At 37.4% G+C, this 23,125-nt stretch overlaps 1 protein-coding gene across 1 annotated transcript in view; it reads right to left on the bottom strand.

Moving 5' to 3' along the window:
* Positions 1-14,933: 14,933 nt before the first annotated feature.
* Positions 14,934-23,125, bottom strand: part of LOC140142358 (separin-like) — a 48,836-nt gene continuing 40,644 nt past the window's right edge. Inside the window, 4 exon segments of the mRNA XM_072164326.1 lie at positions 14,934-18,636; positions 19,974-20,138; positions 20,937-21,020; positions 22,191-22,411. Of these exon segments, the coding sequence (XP_072020427.1) occupies positions 18,432-18,636; positions 19,974-20,138; positions 20,937-21,020; positions 22,191-22,411 (675 nt within the window). The 3' untranslated portion in view covers positions 14,934-18,431.

Raw genomic sequence — 23,125 nt, 5'->3', positions numbered from 1 at the left:
CTATCTCCCCCTCTCTTTTCCCCATCTCTCCCTCTCTTTTTTCCTCTCTCTCTTTTTTCCTTTTTTTTTCCTTCGCTAGGAGGCGGGGGCCCAAATAGCGCTAGGGGGCACAGGGTCTGAGACGGGGCCCAAATAGGCAATTTTGCCAGGGGGCAATTTCCCCGCCTTCCCCGGCAGCTACGCACTGGGCTACGTCACACCACAGTGTCACATCCTTGGATAACTGAACCGTCTTTTGTCTTCTATAGCTTTCAATGAATCCAGCCAAAAAGAGGCCACCAAAAGCAAACATGTACTACCTGTAATATAATTTGAAACCTATTTTTTTGAAATGCTGAAAATAGATTCCAGTTGACAGGTCCCAAAATTAATAAAAAATGGTTCTAATGGCGTAAGAGTCAATTAAAGGTCAATAGTTTTTTAAAATCTATTTTTGCACAATTTTCTGAATCCCGAGAAGGGCCCTTTGGGCATCCCCAGAACGGGTCATCAACAAAATTGTGTTTCACCAGCCCCCCCCCCCTCCATATGCTGAAAATCTTCCAAAGCCAAAATAATTGTGAATATGAACTGAATCACAACATGCACAGATGCACCTCAAAATAATACAACTTTAAAGGTCCGTGACCCGATCGACAGCCTCATCCCCCATTCATATTCATCAAAACTGAGATTTTGGAATCAAAAGAAAGCTCATATTTTCTCATTAGCCCAGTGAAATTTATAGTCCGAGATATGTTTCTCGTTTAAATGGTGTGATTTGTGGTTACCACACCAGAAGTGTATGTAATACCGTAAAACCTCGTCTACACGCATATAGAGTGCTTCTGATAAAAGCTAAATTAATCCAGGTGCCATTATGGAATTAGAGCAAATAAATTATAGATCCAAGCACATACAAGCAACTATTATTGTAAGACCAATCCATTGTATTGGTATATTTACGTAAGTATCGTATTAATTTAACTTTCATCAAAGACACTATATATGCTTGTAGACGGGGTTTTACGGAACCCTATGTGGCATAAGCCTACACGTTGCGTTTCTGCTTCTCAAAATTCGGAAAGGAATTGCTTTGATGGTAGGCATCAATCTAAAATAGAAAACAGAACATGAAAAATCGAACCATGCCTCTAATTTGCCAAAATAAGTGGACCGTGGGTGGATCTGTCAATTTAAACAAGAACTACTTTTAAAAGGACATTCACGTGAATTTTCATGCTTTGTATTATTTGCCGAGAAAATGAAAATTTATTATTTTGCTCCCTGCGACATTTTGAGCTAATGCGTATAAATGATTATGTTGTTTGTTACAGATAACTCAAAATTCGAGATGGCCGACGACCTGACCTTGATGACAACTTTATCTCCGTTGAATATGGCGGACATTGGTGACATTAACAACACTCATGATTTTGGTTATGACTGGTGCGAATACACCAACGATTCCCTCTCTTATGGGAGCATTGTCATCTTGCTGTTCACCATCTTCGGTATGATCGGAAATGGCTGCTTGCTTTTCGTCATTCTTCGGCGTCATTATCTGCGAAACCTGACAAATATATTAATAGTTAACTTATCAGTGGGTGATATGATCCTGTTCGTCACCACCGTGCCGTTCTATCTAGAAGCCGATCTTCATCCTTGCTGGCAATTCGGTACAGCGATGTGTAAGATAGCCAACACAGTTTGGGGGGTATCGCATTCTGTGTGCATGTTCTCGCTGACCGCTTTGGCCATTGAGCGATACTGTGTGGTGACGTCACGTGCAGGATTCCGCAGTAAAACATGCGCTTTGGTTTCCATCTGGCTTCTTTCGGCTTTACTTGCATTGCCTGTATGCCGTATGAAGGAGTATGCATGAGGTTTTCACTTGACCAAAAGTTTGTACAAGGATACGTCACGTGCCACGTTCTGCTGACATTCATATTGCCCCTGATTATTATCGCCATTTCTTACAGCCGAATGGCGCGCAGCTTATTAAAAGACCGCGACACTGCGCAAACGCAAGAGAATAATGCTAGAAATAAAGAATACCGAAAACGCCGCCGTCTTGCTACTGTCGTCCTAGTATTGGTACTAATGTTCGCGTTTTTCTGGACACCAGTTCATGCTTTGAATATATTATTCGTTTACGGCCTTCTCTGGAATATCCCATGGCGCATAGTGTATGTACTATTCATCACACAACAAGTGTTTATCTACATATATTTATTCCTTAACCCGTACGTGATATTTTTTATGAGTAAAAACTTGCGTCGAGAACTAATTAAGTTTAGGCGTGCAGATAGTAGGCAAAAACGAGATTTCATTTCCGAAGGGCCCATGTCTTACACTTCCATCGTTGATTTGGAGATGCACGAACCAATTAACAAAGAACTCGAGTAATCTACAAAGTACTCTTACAACGTTAACTACTGTTTACAAAGGAGTGTTTTTGGATGTGCAGGTCCCGGGTGTAGGTCTATACCCAGGGGTCTATATGACTATCTTGGACTATCGGCTACGCGTACGGTTGAAGGTCATTCCGGCGATTTGTTGGACGCATTACGTCTGGCATACCTGCATGGAGCGTACGCTTATCATTTTTGAACAGGACGTTTTCAATGTAGGCCCTACTGAAAGACAATCCATGCACCCTCTATACGAATCGGGGTGTCCACGGCTGTTTGATGTATATAGAATTGGCTTCATTATTAACTAAATGCAAACTATAGATGGCGCTATTTATCCTAAATCATATTTCTTTATTTGCAAGGGCTAGGTGGTTAATACTGCCATTAAAACAGCTGGAATAGGTGAAACAAGCAACAAGGAAATTTTATAAACATATTTTATCAAAACATAATAGGAATTATTTGTATTAAAAGCTTGAAACAGTAATTTCCAGTAACTAAATAGCGCCACCAATTTTGTCATTAATAGATACATTTTATATACGAAAAAGCTATAAAAATGCTATAAAAGTGAATAATTTTGTAACAGAGGGGAAATTAAAATTGAGAATGACTCAAAAGCCTCTGTATACATTAGCATGATATCACATTTAGCTGTTTAAGCCTAAAATTTGGCTGTAATGATGTTTTGTTTGAAAAATTAATAAATGATCCCATCAAACAACACGTATACAAAACTTGTTGACCATCAATTAATGTATATGTTTTTGGATTCCTTTTTAGGACCGTAGGGGGATCCAAAAAATTTAGACCATAACAAAGGGGGTCAAATAATCCCCCATATTGGAAAAAAAAAGTTATTTTTCCTGTAAATGGGTGCTCAATAACGTGTCTGACATCGAGTACTAATGTTGTTTTTCCTGTAAACGGGTTATTAAAAAATGTGTCTGACATCGGGTACTAATGTTGCTTTTCTTGTAAACGGGTGCTCAATAATGCGTCTGAGATCGGGTACTAATGTTGATTTTCCTGTAAACGGGTGCTCAATAATGTGTCTGACATCGGGTACCAATGTTGTTTTTCCTGTACACGGGTGCTTAATAATTATGTGTCCGACATAGGGTACTAATGTTGTTTTTCCTGCAAATGGGTGCTCAATAATGTGTCTGACATCAGATACTAATGTTGTTTTTCCTGTACATATAAATATCTGGTGCTAAACAAACGTATACTAAAGCCATAATCACGATAATGTACGATTTCTGTCAAATTTGAATTTTGTTTTAAGATCTTTGGTTATTCTTTACCCAAAATGCCGAAATAGTATTAGTAAATGACAAGGTAAAGTGAAAGAGACCCCACTGGCTAATTCTGCTGTTTAACACGGAGTTCTATATCCAAATTGCTATTTGCTATTTACGGCGTGTAATCCCTTTTTTGTGTGATTTCTTGTTAAAAAATACAGACACATAAAAAGCTGAGAGGTCATACCTCTCACCTGGTTACCTATGTAAGGAGACATCCAAGATGGTATAAGCTGCTCAATATGTCTGACATCGGATACTAACTTGTTTTTCCTATAAACGGCTGCTTAAAGCAATTAGCTCGCCGATCGTATTGAGCGGAGCTTCACTTTGCTGGGACGTATAAATAAGCCGTAAGATGAATAGCGACATGCTCGACATGCACACAGTTTATACGTCACTAATTCAATGATACACATGCACTGAATTTAAATTTAGATTTTACTGTAATTAAAGCACTTCAGGCTTAGTTTTTCACGTGTTTTTTTTTACAACATTGGGCATTACAATCATGCAAAAAGTAGAAATACGAGGATATAACAGATACCGGTACTAATGTTGTTTTTCCTGTAAACGGGTGCTCAATAATCAGCCCCGCAATTATTTCTTGAGGAACAAAGTTATACCTTACTTTGCAAGTTGGGGTGCAATTATTTCTCATGAGATGCATTTTAAGTGTAGCTTTAAAAGTGGTTGAGGTAATGTTATGTTAATTTAGAATTTATGTACATATTGTTTGCATGTAGTCTAGATTTTATGGCTTCTATATTACTTTTGCATTACTTTTGATAGCATTTCAGGGATAGTCTGTTCGTGATATATAACAAGTAACATAACCGGTTATCTAATAGACCCTATCCACCAAAAACGTTAATTGACAACGTAAAGAAAGTAGCAAGTTTAAAAAGCCACCACCTCACGTTTTGAAACATGTCCCATTTGTAAAAGATAACTTTAATATCCTGATTATTTTCAGACTAGTGTTAGGCCTATGTATCTTTCATACGCAGATGCGATACCCGGGATGCGATATTAATTTGTAAGGACCGTTCACAAACACTTGTTAGGGGTGGGCCCTGATGCAAAAGGGGGGCTGAAAATTCGAACCCTCCTAAAGGGGGGCCCTGAAAATAATGACCACAAATTTTGCTGGGAAAATTGAGTTTATATGCTTTTCTATGGGGTTGACCCATAATTTTCATGTCAAAAAAAAGGGGGGGGGGGCTGAAATTTTTGAGGTCTGTAAGGGGGGGGCTCCGAAAATTTTTCGCGATGAATTTTTTGTGCATCAGGCCCCCCTAACAAGTGTTTGTGAATGGTCCCTAAGCTTTATAGAACGACTAGACAAACCCTTATTTGGTGTTCATGTTCATGGACCAAATTTGAAAAGGTTATCCGAGGTGGGCTGCTTTCTTTACGTTGGGAGCGCTTTCGAGGAACTTTCTCGTTGTCAGCTGATGTTGTTGGCTTTGATGTTTTTTGGAAACGGCAAGAGACCAACCTGATCAGATAACGTCACACTAGGTGACGTCATGCACCGAAGTCTGAATGTTCTTTATTGATGACGTCGGCTGACAAAGAACATCAGCTGACGACGTGGAAGTTCCTCAAAAGCACCCCGGTAAGGCGACGAAAAAAAGAAACCCTGTTCTACGGGCGGACGGACCTTTCAAGTAGGGTCGGTCGGTCGGCACTTTTTTTTTAATGAACCAAAATCTGTAAATAATTTGCAATTTGAGAAAATACAAAAAAAAATTTTGTTCGTGAAATTTTTCCCAATTTGTTCAAAATCTGGGTCGTTCGGGTCCGTAGAACAGGGTTTTTTTTTCGTCATCGCCTAAGCGAAATAAGTAGCGTTGAATTAAGTTTATACGTATGAATCTGCAATTCTATATGTTATCCTGTTATCCTTGATATATAACAATAAATTATTTAATCAAACGTTATGTCGTTTATTTTTTTTAACTTGCTGGTTACAGCAGCCGCGTGACTCTAATATACATTTTAATCATGTTAATGTACTTAAATTATAGGCAACTGAGAAAATGTAAGTCAGTTTGCAACTGGTCAAATGCGCGTAATTGTATGCCTGCGTGTTTTATCCATAATGGGAATATACCAGAGCATAAACTCGAAATCAATGCTTGTATCAGCGAAACTTGTCGCATTTTTGGGCATAAAAATAAATATCTGGTGCTAAACAAACGTATACTAAAGCCATAATCACAATAATGTACGATTTCTGTCAAATTTGAATTTTGTTTTAAGATCTTTGGTTATTTTTTACCCAAAATGCAAATAGTATTAGTAAAGGACAAGGTAAAGTGAAAGAGACCCCACTGGTTATTTCGGCTGTTTAACACGGAGTTCTATACCCAAATTGCTCTGTTGTCCTACAAACACAACTGATTTGGCCGATTCCATTTAGGTGTAAGTTGGGACATGTGTAAACGTGAAAAAAAAACCCCGATTTCATATTATAAGATCGTACATTATAGCTTATGGCTTATGATTTTAGTCAGCACCGACGAAAATGGCGATTTTTTAGATTTGATCTACAAAAACATAAACATAAAATATTAACTTGTTAGTTTAGGTTTTACATAATTATACGGGACCGGGTTTGACGTGGCAGCAAAATAGAGGTGAAAGGGTCCCGGGAAAGGTGTATCGCAATTTTGTACCACGTTTTGAAAGTAGGGTGCAATAAGCGTATTTTGAGGTGCAAAAGAAATGCGATGCAATTCAAGGTCTGTTAATAATGTGTCTGATATCGGATACTAATGTTGTTTTTTCTGTACACGGGTGCTCAATGTGTCCGACATTATACTAATGTTGTTTTTCCTGTAAACGGGTGCCCAAAATGTGTCTGATATCGTATACTAACGTTGTTTTCCCTGTACATGGTTGCCCAATAACGTGTCTGGCATCAGATAATGTTGTTTTTCCTGTAAACGGGTCCTCAATAATGTGTCTGACATCGGGTACTAATGTTGTTTTTCCTGTAAACGGGTGCTCAATAATGTGTCTGACATCGGGTACTAATGGGTTTTTTTGTCTGTAAACGGGTGCTCAATATCGTGTCTGACATCAGATACTAATGTTTTTTTCCTGTAAATGGGTGCTTAAAATGTGTCTGATATTGGGTACTAATATTGTTTTTCCTGTAAACCCATGCTGTAAACGGGTTCTCAATAATGTGTCTAACATCGGATACTAATGTTGTTTTTCCTGTACACGGGTTCTCAATAATGTGTCTAACATCGGATACTAATGTTGTTTTTCCTGTAAACGGGTGCTCAATAATGCGCCTGACATCGGGTACTAATGTTGTTTTTCTTGTACACGGGTGCTCAATAATGTGCCTAACATCGGGTACTAATGTTATTTTTCCTGTACGGGTGCTCAATAACGTGTCTGACATCGAGTACTAATGTTGTTTTTCCTGTAAACGGGTTATTAAAAAATGTGTCTGACATCGGGTACTAATGTTGCTTTTCTTGTAAACGGGTGCTCAATAATGCGTCTGAGATCGGGTACTAATGTTGTTTTTCCTGTAAACGGGTGCTCAATAATGCGCCTGACATCGGGTACCAATGTTGTTTTTCCTGTACACGGGTGCTTAATAATTTTGTGTCCGACGTAGGGCACTAATGTAGTTTTTCCTGCAAATGGGTGCTCAATAATGTGTCTGACATCAGATACTAATGTTGTTTTCCCTGTACATATAAATATCTGCTGCTAAACAAACGTAGACTAAAGCCATAATCACGATAATGTACGATTTCTGTCAAATTTGAATTTTGTTTTAAGATCTTTGGTTATTTTTTACCCAAAATGCCGAAATAGTATTAGAAAAGGACAAGGTAAAGTGAAAGAGACCCCACTGGTTATTTCGGCTGTTTAACACGGAGTTCTATACCCAAATTGCTCTGTTGTCCTACAAACACAACTGATTTGGCCGATTCCATTTAGGTGTAAGTTGGGACATGTGTAAACGTGAAAAAACACCCCAATTTCATATTATAAGATCGTACATTATGGCTTATGGCTTATGATTTTAGTCAGCACCGACGAAAATGGCGATTTTTTAGATTTGATCTACAAAAACATAAACATAAAATATTAACTTCTTAGTTTAGGTTTTACATAATTATACGGGACCGGGTTTGACGTGGCATCAAAATAGAGGTGAAAGGGTCCCGGGGAAAGGTGTATCACAATTTTGTACCACGTTTTGAAAGTGGGGTGCAATAAGCGTATTTTGAGGTGCAAAAAAAATGCGATGCAATTCAAGGTCTGTTAATAATGTGTCTGACATCGGATACCAATGTTGTTTTTCCTGTACACGGGTGCCCTATCGGGTACTAACGTTGTTTTCCCTGTACATGGTTGCCCAATAACGTGTCTGACATCAGATAATGTTGTTTTTCCTGTAAACGGGTGCTCAATAATGTGTCTGACATCAGATACTAATGTTGTTTTTCCTGTAAACGGGCAATAATGCGCCTGACATCGGGCACCGATGTTGTTTTTCCTGTAAACGGGTGCTCAATAATGCGTCTGACATCGGGTACCGATGTTGTTTTTCCTGTAAACGGGTGCTCAATAATGTGTCTGACATCGGGTACCAATGTTGTTTTTCCTGTAAACGGGTGCTCAATAATGTGTCTAACATCGGGTACCAATGTTGTTTTTCCTGTAAACGGGTGCTCAATAATGTGTCTGACATCGGGTACCAATGTTGTTTTTCCTGTAAAAGGGTGCTCAATAATGCGCCTGACATCGGGTACCAATGTTGTTTTTCCTGTAAATGGGTGCTTAAAATGTGTCTGATATCGGGTACTAATGTTGTTTTCCCTGTACACGGGTGCTCAATAATGTGTCTGACATCAGATACTAATGTTGTTTTTCCTGTAAACGGGTGCTCAATAATGTGCCTGACATCGGGTACTAATGTTGTTTTTCCTGTAAACGGGTGCTTAATAATTTTGTGTCCGACGTAGGGTACTAATGTAGTTTTTCCCTGTACACGGGTGCTCAATAATGTGTCTGACATCGGATACCAACGTTGTTTTTTCCTGCAAACGTGTGCTCAATAATGTGTCCGACATCGGGTACAAATGTTGTTTTTCCCTGTACATGGGTGCTCAATAATGTGTCTGACATCGGATACTAATGTTGTTTTTTCCTGCAAACGGGTGCTCAATACTGTGTCCGACATCGGGTACTAATGTTGTTTTTCCCTGTACACGGGGGCTCAATAATGTGTCTGGCATCGGGTACTAATGTTGTTTTTCCTGTACACGGGGGCTCAATAATGTGTCTGACATCGGATACTAATGTTGTTTTTTCCTGCAAACGGGTGCTCAATAATCTATTTGACATCGGGTACTAATGTTGTTTTAAAAGGGTGCCCAATATTGTGTCCGACATCAGATACTAATGTTGTTTTTCCTGTAAATGGGTGCTAAATAATGTGTCTGACATCGGGTACTATTGTCTGTCCAAATAACTTAGACACCCGGTTTTTAGGATATATTTCGAAAAGTTTTTACTTTGGCAAAAAGTCATGAAAGAAAAGATGCTAAACACGGTCAGACCTAACAGAAATGATTAGTAAAGCGATGAGAAAATATTCTTCCTTGTCTACTTTTATTCAATTTTGACCGATTTACAGCAAGATATCTGGGTCCAGCCGAATATTCGTAATGACTTGAAACTTTTGATGGGATAATCTATTTACAGTAAGGGGTGTTTGAACATTGTAATCATGCATATTGATCAATGATGCCACCCTTTTTTCTTTGACCCTTTTACTAATTCACAATAATGGCGGTCTACTCAAATGCATTCAACAAAAGCATGTTTGCAATCTACCGCGAGAGGTCGTCTCACACGCATAACAAATACACTACGATCAAATAGGTTGATGACAATATTTGTTTGAATGGACTGCACTGTGCCATGATTTCGGTGAAGGACACCGGTTCAAATCCTTTGTTTGGAGCCAATCAATAATTTCATGCACAACCTATAACTCAAAAGATGTCAGTTTAGTCCGGCTGCAAACTATTGTTTTATTTGGTTAGATGGTTTTGTCAGTTAAAGTGTTTTTCTTTGCTGATTATTAATCTATAGGTGGTACAAAATGAGATTATGGGGGATGTAGAATTGTCACCCCTGGGCAATCCAAGATTTCCAAGGTCAAAGTTTATACAGTGGTCAAAATTCAAAATTGCACAGTTTTTTAAAAACCCATACCAAATTGGTCCTCTGATCCTCAGGATTCAGAAAAAGTATAGTTTGACCCACCTCCGACTTATCGTTTCGGAGTTATAAGCCAAAAGGTCAAAGGTTAACTTTGAAGAAGCACAGGGGCTGAAAGAGATACAATGCTCCAATTTTGATGAAAATGGTCTTAAATTGTTGGCACTGTTATCTCAATCGAATAAAGAATAGTTATAACCCACTGTAATGACTTGTTACCTAGGTAAGCATTCAGAGAAATACCGGTAGGTCAATATCAGTAGGACTCAATTGACAATGACATATTTTGATGTGTTACCATGGCAACAAGTCATTCTAGGTAGATCAAACTATTCATTATTCGAGTTGTGGTACAGAAAGACCAATTTGAGACCATTTTCAGCAAAATTGGAGCATTTTTCAATTTTAACCCCTGTGGAGTTCCCTATTTAACCTCTGACCTTTTTGCTTATAACTCCACAACGACAAGTCGTAGGTATGTGAAACTATATATTTTCTGAATCCTTATGGCAAGAGGAATAATTTGACATATGTTTGACAATATTTGACAAGTTTATAATTTTGACCCCTGTATAAACTTTGACCTTGATATCTCGAATTGCCAGGGTGACAATTTTACATCCCTCTAAATCTCATTTTGTACCACCCATAGAACAATAATCCAGAAACAAAAACACTTTAACTGGCAAAACCAACCTACCTTGGTCTGCCACCGGACTAGTTGGTGCATTATAACAAATGATAGGGCAAGTTACTATGCGTCTGGAGTGTATTGTGAATTATACTCCTCACCAATAACGTCAGAACATTCATAGGGCATACAATTTGTATTTTCTTGGAATTGGGCCAAGCCAAAGGCATGCACAGAACAAGATTCAAATACGCGCCGAATTGTTGTAATTTGTTGAGGGACAGCTGGGATCACTGAGTTAATACACTAAGAATAAATATGCCAATTAGAAACACATTTTATGAACTGAATTATATTTTTCATTTTTATTAAATGTTTTTGATGAGGAGTATAATTAATTTACTATTCATCCATTCACTATCCAAAATCACAATACCTGCAAATCTGTATAATGAGACCTTCCAAAATAGCGGTACCCAACTTCTACCGGATTATTTTTAGAATAATGTTGAGAAAAACCTTCCAATTTCAATAGAATTTCTGGTAAACTCTCACTCAATGCTTTGTAAACACCAAAATCCCGTTAGGTCTCAGCGAATGTTAACACTTTTCTTTCATGACTTTCTTTGAAAGTGGATATTTTTCAAATAAGTAACAAAAACTGGGTGTCTAAGTTAATTGGACAGACCGTCAATAATGTTGTTTTTCCTGTAAACGGGTGCTCAATAATGTGTCCGACATCGGGTACTAATGTTGTTTTTCCTGTAAACGGGTGCTCAATAATGTGTCTGACATCGGGTACTAATGTTGTTTTTCCTGTAAACGGGTGCCCAATATTATGTCTGACATCGGGTACTAATGTTGTTTTTCCTGTAAATGGGTTCTCAATAATGTGTCTAACATCGGGTACCAATGTTGTTTTTCCTGTAAACGGGTGCTCAATAATGTTTCTGACATCGGGTACTAATGTTGTTTTTCCTGTAAACGGGTGCTCAATAATGTTTCTGACATCGGGTACTAATGTTGTTTTTCTTGTAAATGGGTGCTCAATAATGTGTCTGACATCGGGTACTAATGTTGTTTTTCCTGTAAACGGGTGCTCAATAATGTGTCTAACATCGGGTACTAATGTTGTTTTTCCTGTAAACGGGTGCTTAATAATGTGTCTGACATCGGGTACTAATGTTGTTTTTTCTGTAAACGGGTGCTCAATAATGTGTCTAACATCGGGTACCAATGTTGTTTTTCCTGTAAACGGGTGCTCAATAATGTTTCTGACATCGGGTACTAATGTTGTTTTTCCTGTAAATGGGTGCTCAATAATGTGTCTGACATCGGGTACTAATGTTGTTTTTCCTGTAAACGGGTGCTCAATAATGCGTCTAACATCGGGTACTAATGTTGTTTTTCCTGTAAACGGGTGCTTAATAATGTGTCTGACATCGGGTACTAATGTTGTTTTTTCTGTAAATGGGTGCTTAATAATGTGTCTGAAATCGGGTACCTGTAAATGGGTGCTCAATAATGTGTCTGACATCGGGTACTAATGTTGTTTTTCCTGTAAACGGGTGCTTAATAATATGTCTAACATCGGGTACTAATGTTGTTTTTCCAGCATATGGGTGTTCAATTAAAAGAGGACTGGACCCAAATGACAAGTAAACTGTTTGTATGTTAACTTTTTGGCAGCAAGAATTCAAGAATCGGATAGCAACGTTTGCATAGTATTTGTTGTGGGATCTGAGACACATCAAATTGCATTCTGAGTACGAGGAATGTTCTTCTTATATCAAATAATTTTGATATTTTGAAATTCGGGATATAATACATCATTTATGACAAATTATTAAAAATTGAAATTTTTGATAATTAACAGTCCTCAAAGTAAACTTTATAAATCTAATGATATGTACTTAAAGTGTATGTAGCTGGGAGGGAAAGCCGTCCAACATTTGAAAATTTGGGAAAAATGTGTATCTTCAATACGAAAACTCAACAAGGAAAACGTGACTATAGAAGAAAAGCAAGTGCACACAGAATAACACCTAAGAATAACAATTCATGACAATTTTTTCAACATTGATGTATTTGCTCACCCCTATAACACCAGACATGCTAATGAGCCATTCATCATTCCTACTAAATCTGTTCTTGCTGGTAACACTTCTAAAACCAGAGGACCGCTTCTCTGGAACTCTCTCCTCTTAACATCAAACACTCTGTATCACATGTTGCCTTTAAAAGCAGGCTGAAAAAACGTTTCATCGGTGAATATGATTTGGCATAGACACTACATGTTTACCCTCGAAGCTTTACGGTAGTTGTGCTTGATTTTCTCATTCTACTTAGCTGCTATCCAATCTTTGTATTGTGTTCCCCATGTGTTCCCTTTGTGTGCTTTGATTATCTTCTACTGCTTGCATTCCTACAATAGTAGCCACCGAACTTCACATTAATACTGCATCATCAGAATCATCATCAGAAACCGTAGGCGTGTGTCTCCATTATGCTCTTGACGTAATTAGTAGCTATGACCTTCACTATTCTTCTCTTTCTCTTTTCTTTTTCTTCCTTTCATATCCTTTTTCTTCTTTTCTTTCTGTCGGATATGTGTATGTGTATGTTTGTGTGTCCATGAGGTCTCTGCACCTCACGCCCCGCGTTTAGCAGAGTCCTCGTCAATCATCTCTTTTCCCTCTCAATTTCCTTTGCTCAACAACCTAGTTTAGAATTGTATTACTATACTTTGTATTTATTGTATCAATGACCATTTAAAATGTATTCTGATAAGCATGCATTATTATGTTGTTGTATTTATTTATATTATACTGATATAATTGTTACTAATTGATTGTATCGATATATAATTATACCATTAATTCTTGCCTCATATTTCGTATTAATTTTGACCATTCATTATATCAATGATCATTCATATATTTTGTATAATCTAATGCTTGCTTAATCTTGCTTGATAATTAATCATGCAGTACTATATTGTATTATCATTATTATTATTATTTGTGTTATAATTATTATTATCATTATTATTATTATTATCATTACTGTCATTTAAAATGTAGTCTGCTTAAGCATGCATTATTATATTACTGTATTGACTTACATTATATTGATTTAATCGTAAGCTTGATTATACTATTGATTCCTGATTGTATTTAATATTATAGCTTTATATATTTTGTATTACTTCGTTGGCTTTTATGTATAACATGCATGTTGATGATTGATGAAAATAAAATATGAATGAATATGAATGAATGAACAAGCAGCGTGTCTGAATGGGATTAATTAAAAAATAAGAGACGTGATGCTCAGAGAACATGTCATCAGACCTACAACTGCTTGGCAAACTTGGCGAGTTAACTCAGCTGATGGAAACAAAAAACTTGGTGCATGGTAGTCTATGTGATCAACTGGGTGTGGCACCATTGAAGGATGGCAACCTAACCCATCAACTGGGTGTGGCACCATTGAAGGATGACAACCTAACCCATCCAGACCATGGAGCCAAAGCAATTTATATTTTCAACAAACAGTCTGGATCGGTGTTCCTCCAAGATGATGGTATAATTTCTTGCACCTGATTTGGGACCAAGTACTCTACCCACCATGCCAAAGATCATGAATCAAAATGGTGTCATCAAGCTTCTTAAAGAACTTTTAATTTCTTAAGAAGCTTGATGATACCATTTAAAAAACCTCACAAGGCATGTTGAAAGAATTGCTGAAGAGGTCTTGCCAGCTGTTGTTCTCTTCTTCCCCTTCTTCCAAGCATCAATTGACCAGGGTAAAGTTCCTGCATTATGGAAGATAGCTCTTGTTAAATTACGCCCATTTTTAAGAAGCAGAGATGCCACCCAGTTTAACTAAAAAAACCTGAAACTGGTGAGAAAAACCTGAAAAAGCATGTGAATGCTGGCCCCAAAATAGGCTGAAAATAAATAAAAATTCAGGAATTTGGACTTGCAAAAAACCTGAATTCAGGCTAAAACCTGAAAAGCGGTATCTCTGAAGGTATTAGCACATCAAACATGCAGATTTCACCATATTCAAAGTCATCTTGCTTGTTTATTTCCCAAAGAACATGTTGTTGAAATGCATACACCCCCTATGGAAGACATGAACCGTAAATTCCCAAACAGGGAGTGTGAATTGCAAATGGGGTTGCCCAGAATGGATGGTTCCATTTTCAATCTAATCCACATGTGCTGGAGATTATTAGGTCATGTCTTCCATAGGGGTATATAGATTTCAACTGTAATAGCCCAATGCATTGAGAAGACATACAGTATTGAGAAGACACACAGCTAATACATTTTATTCATTTTATTTCCTTCAAATTACACACAATTTTACAGAAAAATAAATAACATCAATAACATATCAAACAGTTGGAAATGCTATCATATTACACTGTATACAAATTCGTGTCAGGATCTTGAAAATTCATTTCATTTTTTCAGCAAATTATGATTTCAAACAAGAAATAATATAGACAAAAATGAGTGAAAATAATCTGGTATATAAAGTAAATGATACATTCTGATATTATGTACACAAAGTGTTTCTGGAACCACTAAGTCTTGACTCTTTTCACAACTACATGAATGGGCCTAATTTCGAGACTGCCGTTTCATTCGTCAACTGTCTGGATTGACAACTGAAAAACCGATGTGTTAAAACAGTGTTGGACTTACCACCAGTCCGCCACGATACGAGCGGTAAGTTTTTCAGTTGTCAAGTATGAAGTCCGATGTATACTCCACTTCGCGAGAAGCTGTGATGAAAAAATTAATTCGCAGCTTCGCGCAAAGGCATTCGTGTATACTTCATCAAAATATCGCCGAGTATCGCGAAGAATTGTTGCCCGCTCTGTGCTTTCATATAGAAACTTCGCTGGCCTACCCCCAAAAGTTGAACCAAATCCAACTCTCCGCGAAGCGAAGAAACGTGCTCCGCGAAGGAAATTCGGAAGTCGTAAAATTTCAGCTCAAATTACTTCGCGGCCTGTGAAATCGCAGTCGCGAAGTGGAGTATACATCGGACTTAACACAAATACATGCTCAGTGCAGAGATCGAAGAATTTAGTCTACCTAGTTTCTCTCTACCAGACAATAAGGATGTACACAATTTTTATTTATTTATTTTTTTGGCCGAAGCCAGGCAAACCCAATAGTGGCACGCAGGCCACTAAATTAAAGGGAGAAATCAAAGGCAGAAAGCATAATCTTCGACAACTATCCAGTTACCACCATAGAATTGCTTTATTCCGAGTGGAGGGTAACGGGATAAGTGACCACGATTCATGTCGCTACATGCACAACATATTATTTACAAACTAAGTGCATAAATATGCACACACAAAATATATATTAATAATATCTTCCACCAAAAGTCTAGTCGGACCTGTAAGGGAGCAAACCAAAGGATCCATGAAGCCATGTTAACATACCTAGTTTAATTACAAAGTTCCCATTTGAATTGAACGGGAGTAATTCATGCCACCATCAAAGAGAAAACTACTCAAATGACCTTAATATGAGGTCATGTCACACAGCACAATTTGGTTAAGGTACCTGTGATTCAAGAGTTTGTTGAAACAAAATCCAAATTTCACAAGTGAGATAACTTTACTGACGAATGAAACTCAAGTTTTTGTCGGGATTTGCTCTGGTTTGTGAAGGACTAAGACTAAGTATTGGGAATTATGCATAGTTTTCTTAGAAAGTTTCTCCCACATGTCACATAAGCACACACATACACTAAATACATACAGATATACTAGTAATGATTACATAATTGCTTCTTTCAGGCCATTTATGGCTATGACCAAGCACAAACATAAATAATTTAGATGGAAACCGTCAAAATATTGACATTGAATGATTAAAACTGAAAAAGAAACACCACCCCACAACATAATACATTCCATATAACATTGGAGAAGGTTAAAATGTATTGGACCTCAACCGTAGTCCAAAATAGGTGATACTGATCTCTTCCTAACTAAGTAGCATCAGGAGCACATCAATAGATAATTTGAATAATAATACCTGTTCAAATGTGGAACGTATTGTAATACACATAAATTTGGGAAACAAATGGGGCCAAAATAAAAAAGGACAAATTGGTCTGCAAAATTCTTATTCCTGATTAATCAGCATTTGGAAAGCAAACAGGATGACTGCTGACCAGGGTTAGAAATTACATCGTAGAATCCATTTTGATTATGATAAAATAATTTTACGAGAATCCTTGCATTCAACTAGTACTGTAATAAACCAAATATAAGTTTATGACAACCTACTCTCCTTTCTACAAATTCTCTTCAATTTAGTCAAATTCATAAAGAAGTTGCGATGGGTGCAGAGTGCAGACCTTTTATTCATTTCTAATGCTGCGAATAAGGCAGCATCGACTTGTTTTTCTTTTAAATATAAAAACAGATCTTCTTTCTATATACAGGGATTGAGTTTTGAAACAGGTGGGCTGTTAGGCACTGTGCTATTAAATTACACTCAATAAGAAGTTAAGGAATCGAGGTGTGCTATAAATCGCACCCGTCAAGGCAATTTAAGGTGTGCGATGGTGTGTGATCACACTTGCACGCCTTAAACTCAATCCCTGTAGATACAATTAACCTTGAATTGTTTGATATGCATTTATGGAAATAACTGTTTTTATAGTAAATGAGAGAATATTAAGGGCTCATATTGAAATTCCCTTACACAGGAAGGTGTGCGCCATCCTGCAGCTTTCCCGTGCTAGCCTTCTTTTGTTAAAATCCTGGGCAGGGTGTATCACTGATGCATATAATCCATCCGTTTTATGACTGAGCTTTCCTGAGGCGCGCGCTTAGCGAGGGGGATCCTGCCTTCTTTCTGTGTGAAAACGTGGTAGGGTATTTCAATATGAGCCCTAAATGATATAACATACAAGTTGATAATACCATTTTTCACCATGATGTGGCAGTGACGTCAGTGCGCATTTCACCGGGTGCAGCTTCGAATAGCTAGCGTCCTCTCAAAGCGCTGGCGTATGCACACACATGATTAAAGATGCCGCATAGGTGCATGTGTGAAACAGCCTCCTCATTGTATTGACATCACTGCCACATCAGGGCTAAAAATAGCATAGGGTTTTTGTTTCATTTTTACTTTCTCATTCTTTTTTTCTTGGGGGCACTTCAACAAATTTTCAAATCACATTTGCTTTTCAATTTCACGGTTCACCCATTTTAGGGTTTTTACATACCCACAAAATCAATGTTTTCATATATTTCTTTTTCACACGTTTTTAAATTATACCCACTTTAACAATGGGCACTTCAATTTTAAGTCCTACTCCCCCGTGGAAGATTTTGAAAACCAACTCTATTTGAAACTTACCCTCCCTCTGTTGAAGATTCAGGTTGTATAAAATTCAAATATTCAGGTTGTATAAAATTCAAATGGAGCACCAAAGGTGTTCATTCCATTTGAAATTCATACTACCCCTGTGGAAATAACAACCTTAATCTCCCACACAAGGAGTGTGAATTTCAAATGGGGTTACCTGAGTGGGGGACTCCATTTGAAATCTACACTCCGTGTGAAAAATCAAGGTCATGTCTTCCATAGGGGGTGTATGGATTTCAACTGGAATAGCCCATTTTGACTTTGGAAGTAGACCGATTCATAAACACCTGTCTCTTAACTAAGAAAGCAGTATCTGTTTTGTACCATGTTTGTAGATCCTGTGTTTTAGGGCAGACACATCTGAATCCACATCTTGGCTAAACCTTGCAGCTTGCAACTAGGTGTTAGTTGTTTATTTCTTGATATGTACCGGTAGGCCATACACAACAGGAGAACATCCTATGAGGTATTGTAGTTTGCAAGCATGTCTAGATTGACTGATATAGTCAGATAAACTACTTGTCTTGTCACTGGCTAGCCAACTCTTCAACAGCTCTTCCAGGAATCTGTCTATATCTTTATCTGTTACATCCCACAGATTGGCAACCACACAGGGGCTGTGAAAGAAACACATGGCATTTTGATTTGAAAGAAACAAATGGCATCCTGATTTGAAACACAACACTGTAGAACTTTGCATTATGTATCTCACTTGTAATAAAAGTCAGTAGTAGTACATCGACCACTTACATACCATTAGTTGTTTTTATACAACTGACAGTTGATTGGACCATTACTATTGATTATTGTTGCTATCTTTAGCATCAGCTGCAAAAAGACTATTGTACTCAGTGTGAGTGTAAGTCAATTTTGTATTGCACTCACACAGAGCTATGGCAACGCTGACAAACGCGAGAGTATATTGCAAGCGGTGACTACCTCGACTCGCCAATTATAAGAGTGGGTGTTGCTTCTTCTGAAATCAAATTTATTTTAGGCCTATATTGTTTTAAAGCCATATTATAACATTTTCAAACAAAATGGATTAGCATTTCTTTGCCATAAAATGTTAGCTTTTACTGTCAGATATATCCCTTTTATTTTTGAGCGAACAACTACGGAGTAAAGCAAAGAAAATTGGAATTTACTACCAGCGCACATGTCGCCAATACGTACCACTCCGTCGGTCATGTTATAGTACAACCTTTTGTTGTGTATATCACCGTCCCGCACGCCGTCACGTACTGTGTGTTATGAACATCGTGTATGCGTTCGACTAATAATTCCATCGTAATAATAAAGCGCCGAATCCGGCGTTTTATTCAAAATCTCGGATTTTGACAAAACTACAGCACCTAGAGTCTTGATTTTTGCAGGCTATATTGATTTAATAAAGTACAATTTAATCGTGTAAAAAAATGAATTAAAAAAATTCAGTGAGGGCGTCCTCCTCAGCAAATGTTATAATATGGCTTTAATTTATTTTATTTTCTTGCTAATTTGTCAAATTAAGTACAAAAAGAAATTCATATACGAGTTATAAAACAAATATTTAATGTTTTTATTTGTTGTTCAATGAAAGGAATATTTTTATTCAGAGCAATATGAACTTTTCATTCAACTCGACAAAGCCTTGTTGAATGGAACGGAACAGTCCATATTTCACCTCATGAAAATATTCTTACCATTGCATTCATAAACATTCAATAGTTTTATATCATTAGTTTTTGAATATTTTCTTTGAAACATTAAGATTGAAATAATCATTTACTGATTTAGTACCATATGAATTAAATATATTCCAAGACAGTGAAGAAATTTGGTCTATCCCACTATTCACTCTGATAATTTGCTTCAAACTTGCAAAAATCCCATAATGCTAATAATTGATACTTTGCCTGTATTGCTGCAAAGATTCATTTGTACAATTCATGTATACTATTGCCAAACTTACCATCCAGATACAAGGTAGTTGAGTGTCATTCCATATGCTTCTAGCATTCCATTTACATGTAGTTTACCACTGCTACATCCAATCAACATGGTGGCCGCCTGACACGTTAATTTCTGTATGTCATCTCCTGTGAGGAACTCACGACCATTCCCATGGCCACAGTATCTGTAGTGCAAACAAATGAAGGTTACAATCTCATTTCCGAACAACAATAATAAATGACACTAAGCTAGGGGAAATCAGTTGACTATACCCAGTATTTGATTCAAATTCAGGACTGCATGTGCTGCACAACATATGCATGTGATACCCAAAAGAATCTAAGCTGTAAGTTAACCCCTTGGGCATTTTGATTGGTTACAAAAAGGGGTATATTGTGTAATGAGCCAATGTGATAAAGAGATGTGATAAAAATAGTCATTAGGGCTGAAGGGAATTAAGTTTAATATTGCTGAGAGATCTAAAAGTTCTACTTTGATTGGTTACTCAGCTGATTATATTACAGAATTATCCAATCAGGGGCACTTAATATTAACTCCCTCAACTCGCCTCTATAATCTCAGCATTCATGGGGTTAATATCAACTCCCTCAACTCGCCTCTATGATCTCAGCATTCTATCTAAATAATCGGTTGAAAAGGTTGAACAAATCACAAAGGAAACAAATGGAAAAATGGCTCCTGGATCAGCAAACATCCCCACGGACTATAATATTTTTCACCCTGATGTGGCAGTGATGTCAACGCATTGAGGCAGCTGTTTCACGCTCGCATCTATGGGTCCTCTCCTAGCGAGTGTGTGCTTGCACCAGCACTTTGAGCGTCTGCTAGCTGCGCCTAATGAAATACGCACTAACATCACTGCCACATAAGAGTGAAAAATAGTATAGCCACTTTTTGCCTCCTGGTCTTGGCACGCACGCTTAATATTAAAGGCTTGCAGTCTCTGGTAAATGATACTTACACAAACAAGTCATGATCAGTAAGTGCTGACATGTATTCTTCTTTAGTAGGCGCTCTAGCTACCACTCCTTGCCAACCATTTTCTCTACAAGAAACAAAACAATCAAATTATTGTTATATGAGCTGAAGCTATGTATCAATAAGGGAATTTCAATTAAAGAGAGTAAATTTGGTTAAAGTGGGCAATTACCACTTATTGAGTTTGGTTTTATATCCTTTTTCATTGCAAAATCCAACTAAAACTGGTACAGGCCGGGTCAAAAAGAAGTAAACTCATGTTTGAGGGGCTGTAACTCGGGATCTGCAAGGAATCTGCTAAAAATAAAAGTACCACTGAAAAGAACAAATTTTACACGTCTAAATAAAAAAAGAATTGTTGCAATTGCTCACAGCAAACTGAAGTTATACTCATTTGAATACAACCACCCATTTTTGTAGCTGCACACGGCTGATTGATTTTCATCCATTTCAATTTTGACGAATCAGCTAAGTGCTAACAGGATTTATTGGTGAAAAGACAACTTTTGCTTTTAATTAATATTCAACAAAGTCCATGACGGTACTATAGTTTGTAGGGATACCAATTCAATTCTTAACAAACGATCCGGCAGAAGCTTAATTGGGGAATGTTGGGTAAAGGATTGAGCTGATCTTTGGTCTTGCTGTAACGCATGTCTAACTCGAGCAATGTTCACTTGTGATCTAGCAGTTTGTGGTCTGCCTGATGCTTCCGGCTGTCTCCCATGCACATTGAGCTTGTTCACATTCTTATATACTGCTCCCTTGCATAAAACCTGGTTAGCTGTAGGAAATTGGAGACTCAATCTAATAGGTAGGCCCCTACTTGGGAAGTGAAACCGTGTGCAGCTACAAAAATGGGTGATTGTATTCAAATGAGTATAACTTGAGTTTGTTGTGAGCAATTGCAACAATTCTTTTTTATTTAGACGTGTAGAATTTGCTCTTTCCAGTGGTATTTTCATTTTTAGCAGATTCCTTACAGATCTCGAGTTACAGCCTCTCAAACATGAGTTTACTTCTTTTTGACTCAGCCTGTATACCATTATCAAATCAATTTCGATACTATTTCAAATTGTTTCACAGAACAGTTGAAGTAACTTTCTTTGACAAATCTGACTTTCATTTATATCCTGAAATGTGAAGCATTGAATAGAAAGCTAAATTTTACTCATTTTGGACTAAAGCTCGTATTTTATTGATTCAAATGTGTGATATACAACAATTCATGCCTTACTTTTCAAACCACTTCTGGAAAGTTTTCTGAGTATTGGCTAGGTCATTAGTAGGATTCAGAACAAAGAATGTATCAGTGGTGTCAACTCCATGAGACAATACAGAATCTGTAGATTGAGATGCCATGTTGAGATGTGAGGAGATGAAGTGAAGACTTGGCATACGACACATGGGCTGGTCTCTCACTACTGGCATATTCTCCCAAGGAAGCTGCTGGATTTGCTGTATGGTGGAAAGAAAATGTGTTAATGATTAGTTTTGGTTTCAAGTATCTAGGCCCATCAATATTAAGATTGGATTCAATTGCAATTGATGGATGCAGTCACAGAAATGAGTCTACTGCTTACTGCTGATGCCAGTATTTGAAGAGCTTATTTCCAAACTGTGTTAAGTCCACAAACATATGTTTCTGATTTACCTGTGTGATATTGCTATGGGTTGTGATGCTATAGGTATTATAATTTCAGTTGGATGCACCATCACAAAGCAAACAGTGGATGGACGCACAGTAACAATACTGTACAATACACAAGGAAATGAGAAACTTGTGGTTGTGGACTTAACACGGTTTGAAATAAGCTCTTCATTATTTTGTGTGTTACCTTTCTTGCAAAACAGTACACAAGGGCAGTGTTGCCCAAAATTGCCAGTACCAAGCAGCCAACTGCATTGCCAGGCCATTGTGAATGACTCAAGTAGCCTAATTGTAAACACTCAAATAAAAACTGCCCAATACTGGATATTTCAGTGGTTATACCAAAATGTTTAACATAAATCACCCAAATGGGAGGAAAAGCACTTCAATGATAAAACTTCCGGTACCGGTACTTATTACTGACTGATCAATAAATTGTCACAAAACCCATTGTTTTATGCAATTTGGAACTAAATCATGACATTGACACTTTTGCAGCAGTACGCAAGCATCATGGTCTC

The sequence above is a fragment of the Amphiura filiformis genome, chromosome 20 (genome assembly GCF_039555335.1).
Source record: "Amphiura filiformis chromosome 20, Afil_fr2py, whole genome shotgun sequence".
Classification (NCBI taxonomy): Eukaryota; Metazoa; Echinodermata; class Ophiuroidea; order Amphilepidida; family Amphiuridae; genus Amphiura; species Amphiura filiformis.
This window is presented reverse-complemented; position numbering and strand designations above follow the sequence as displayed.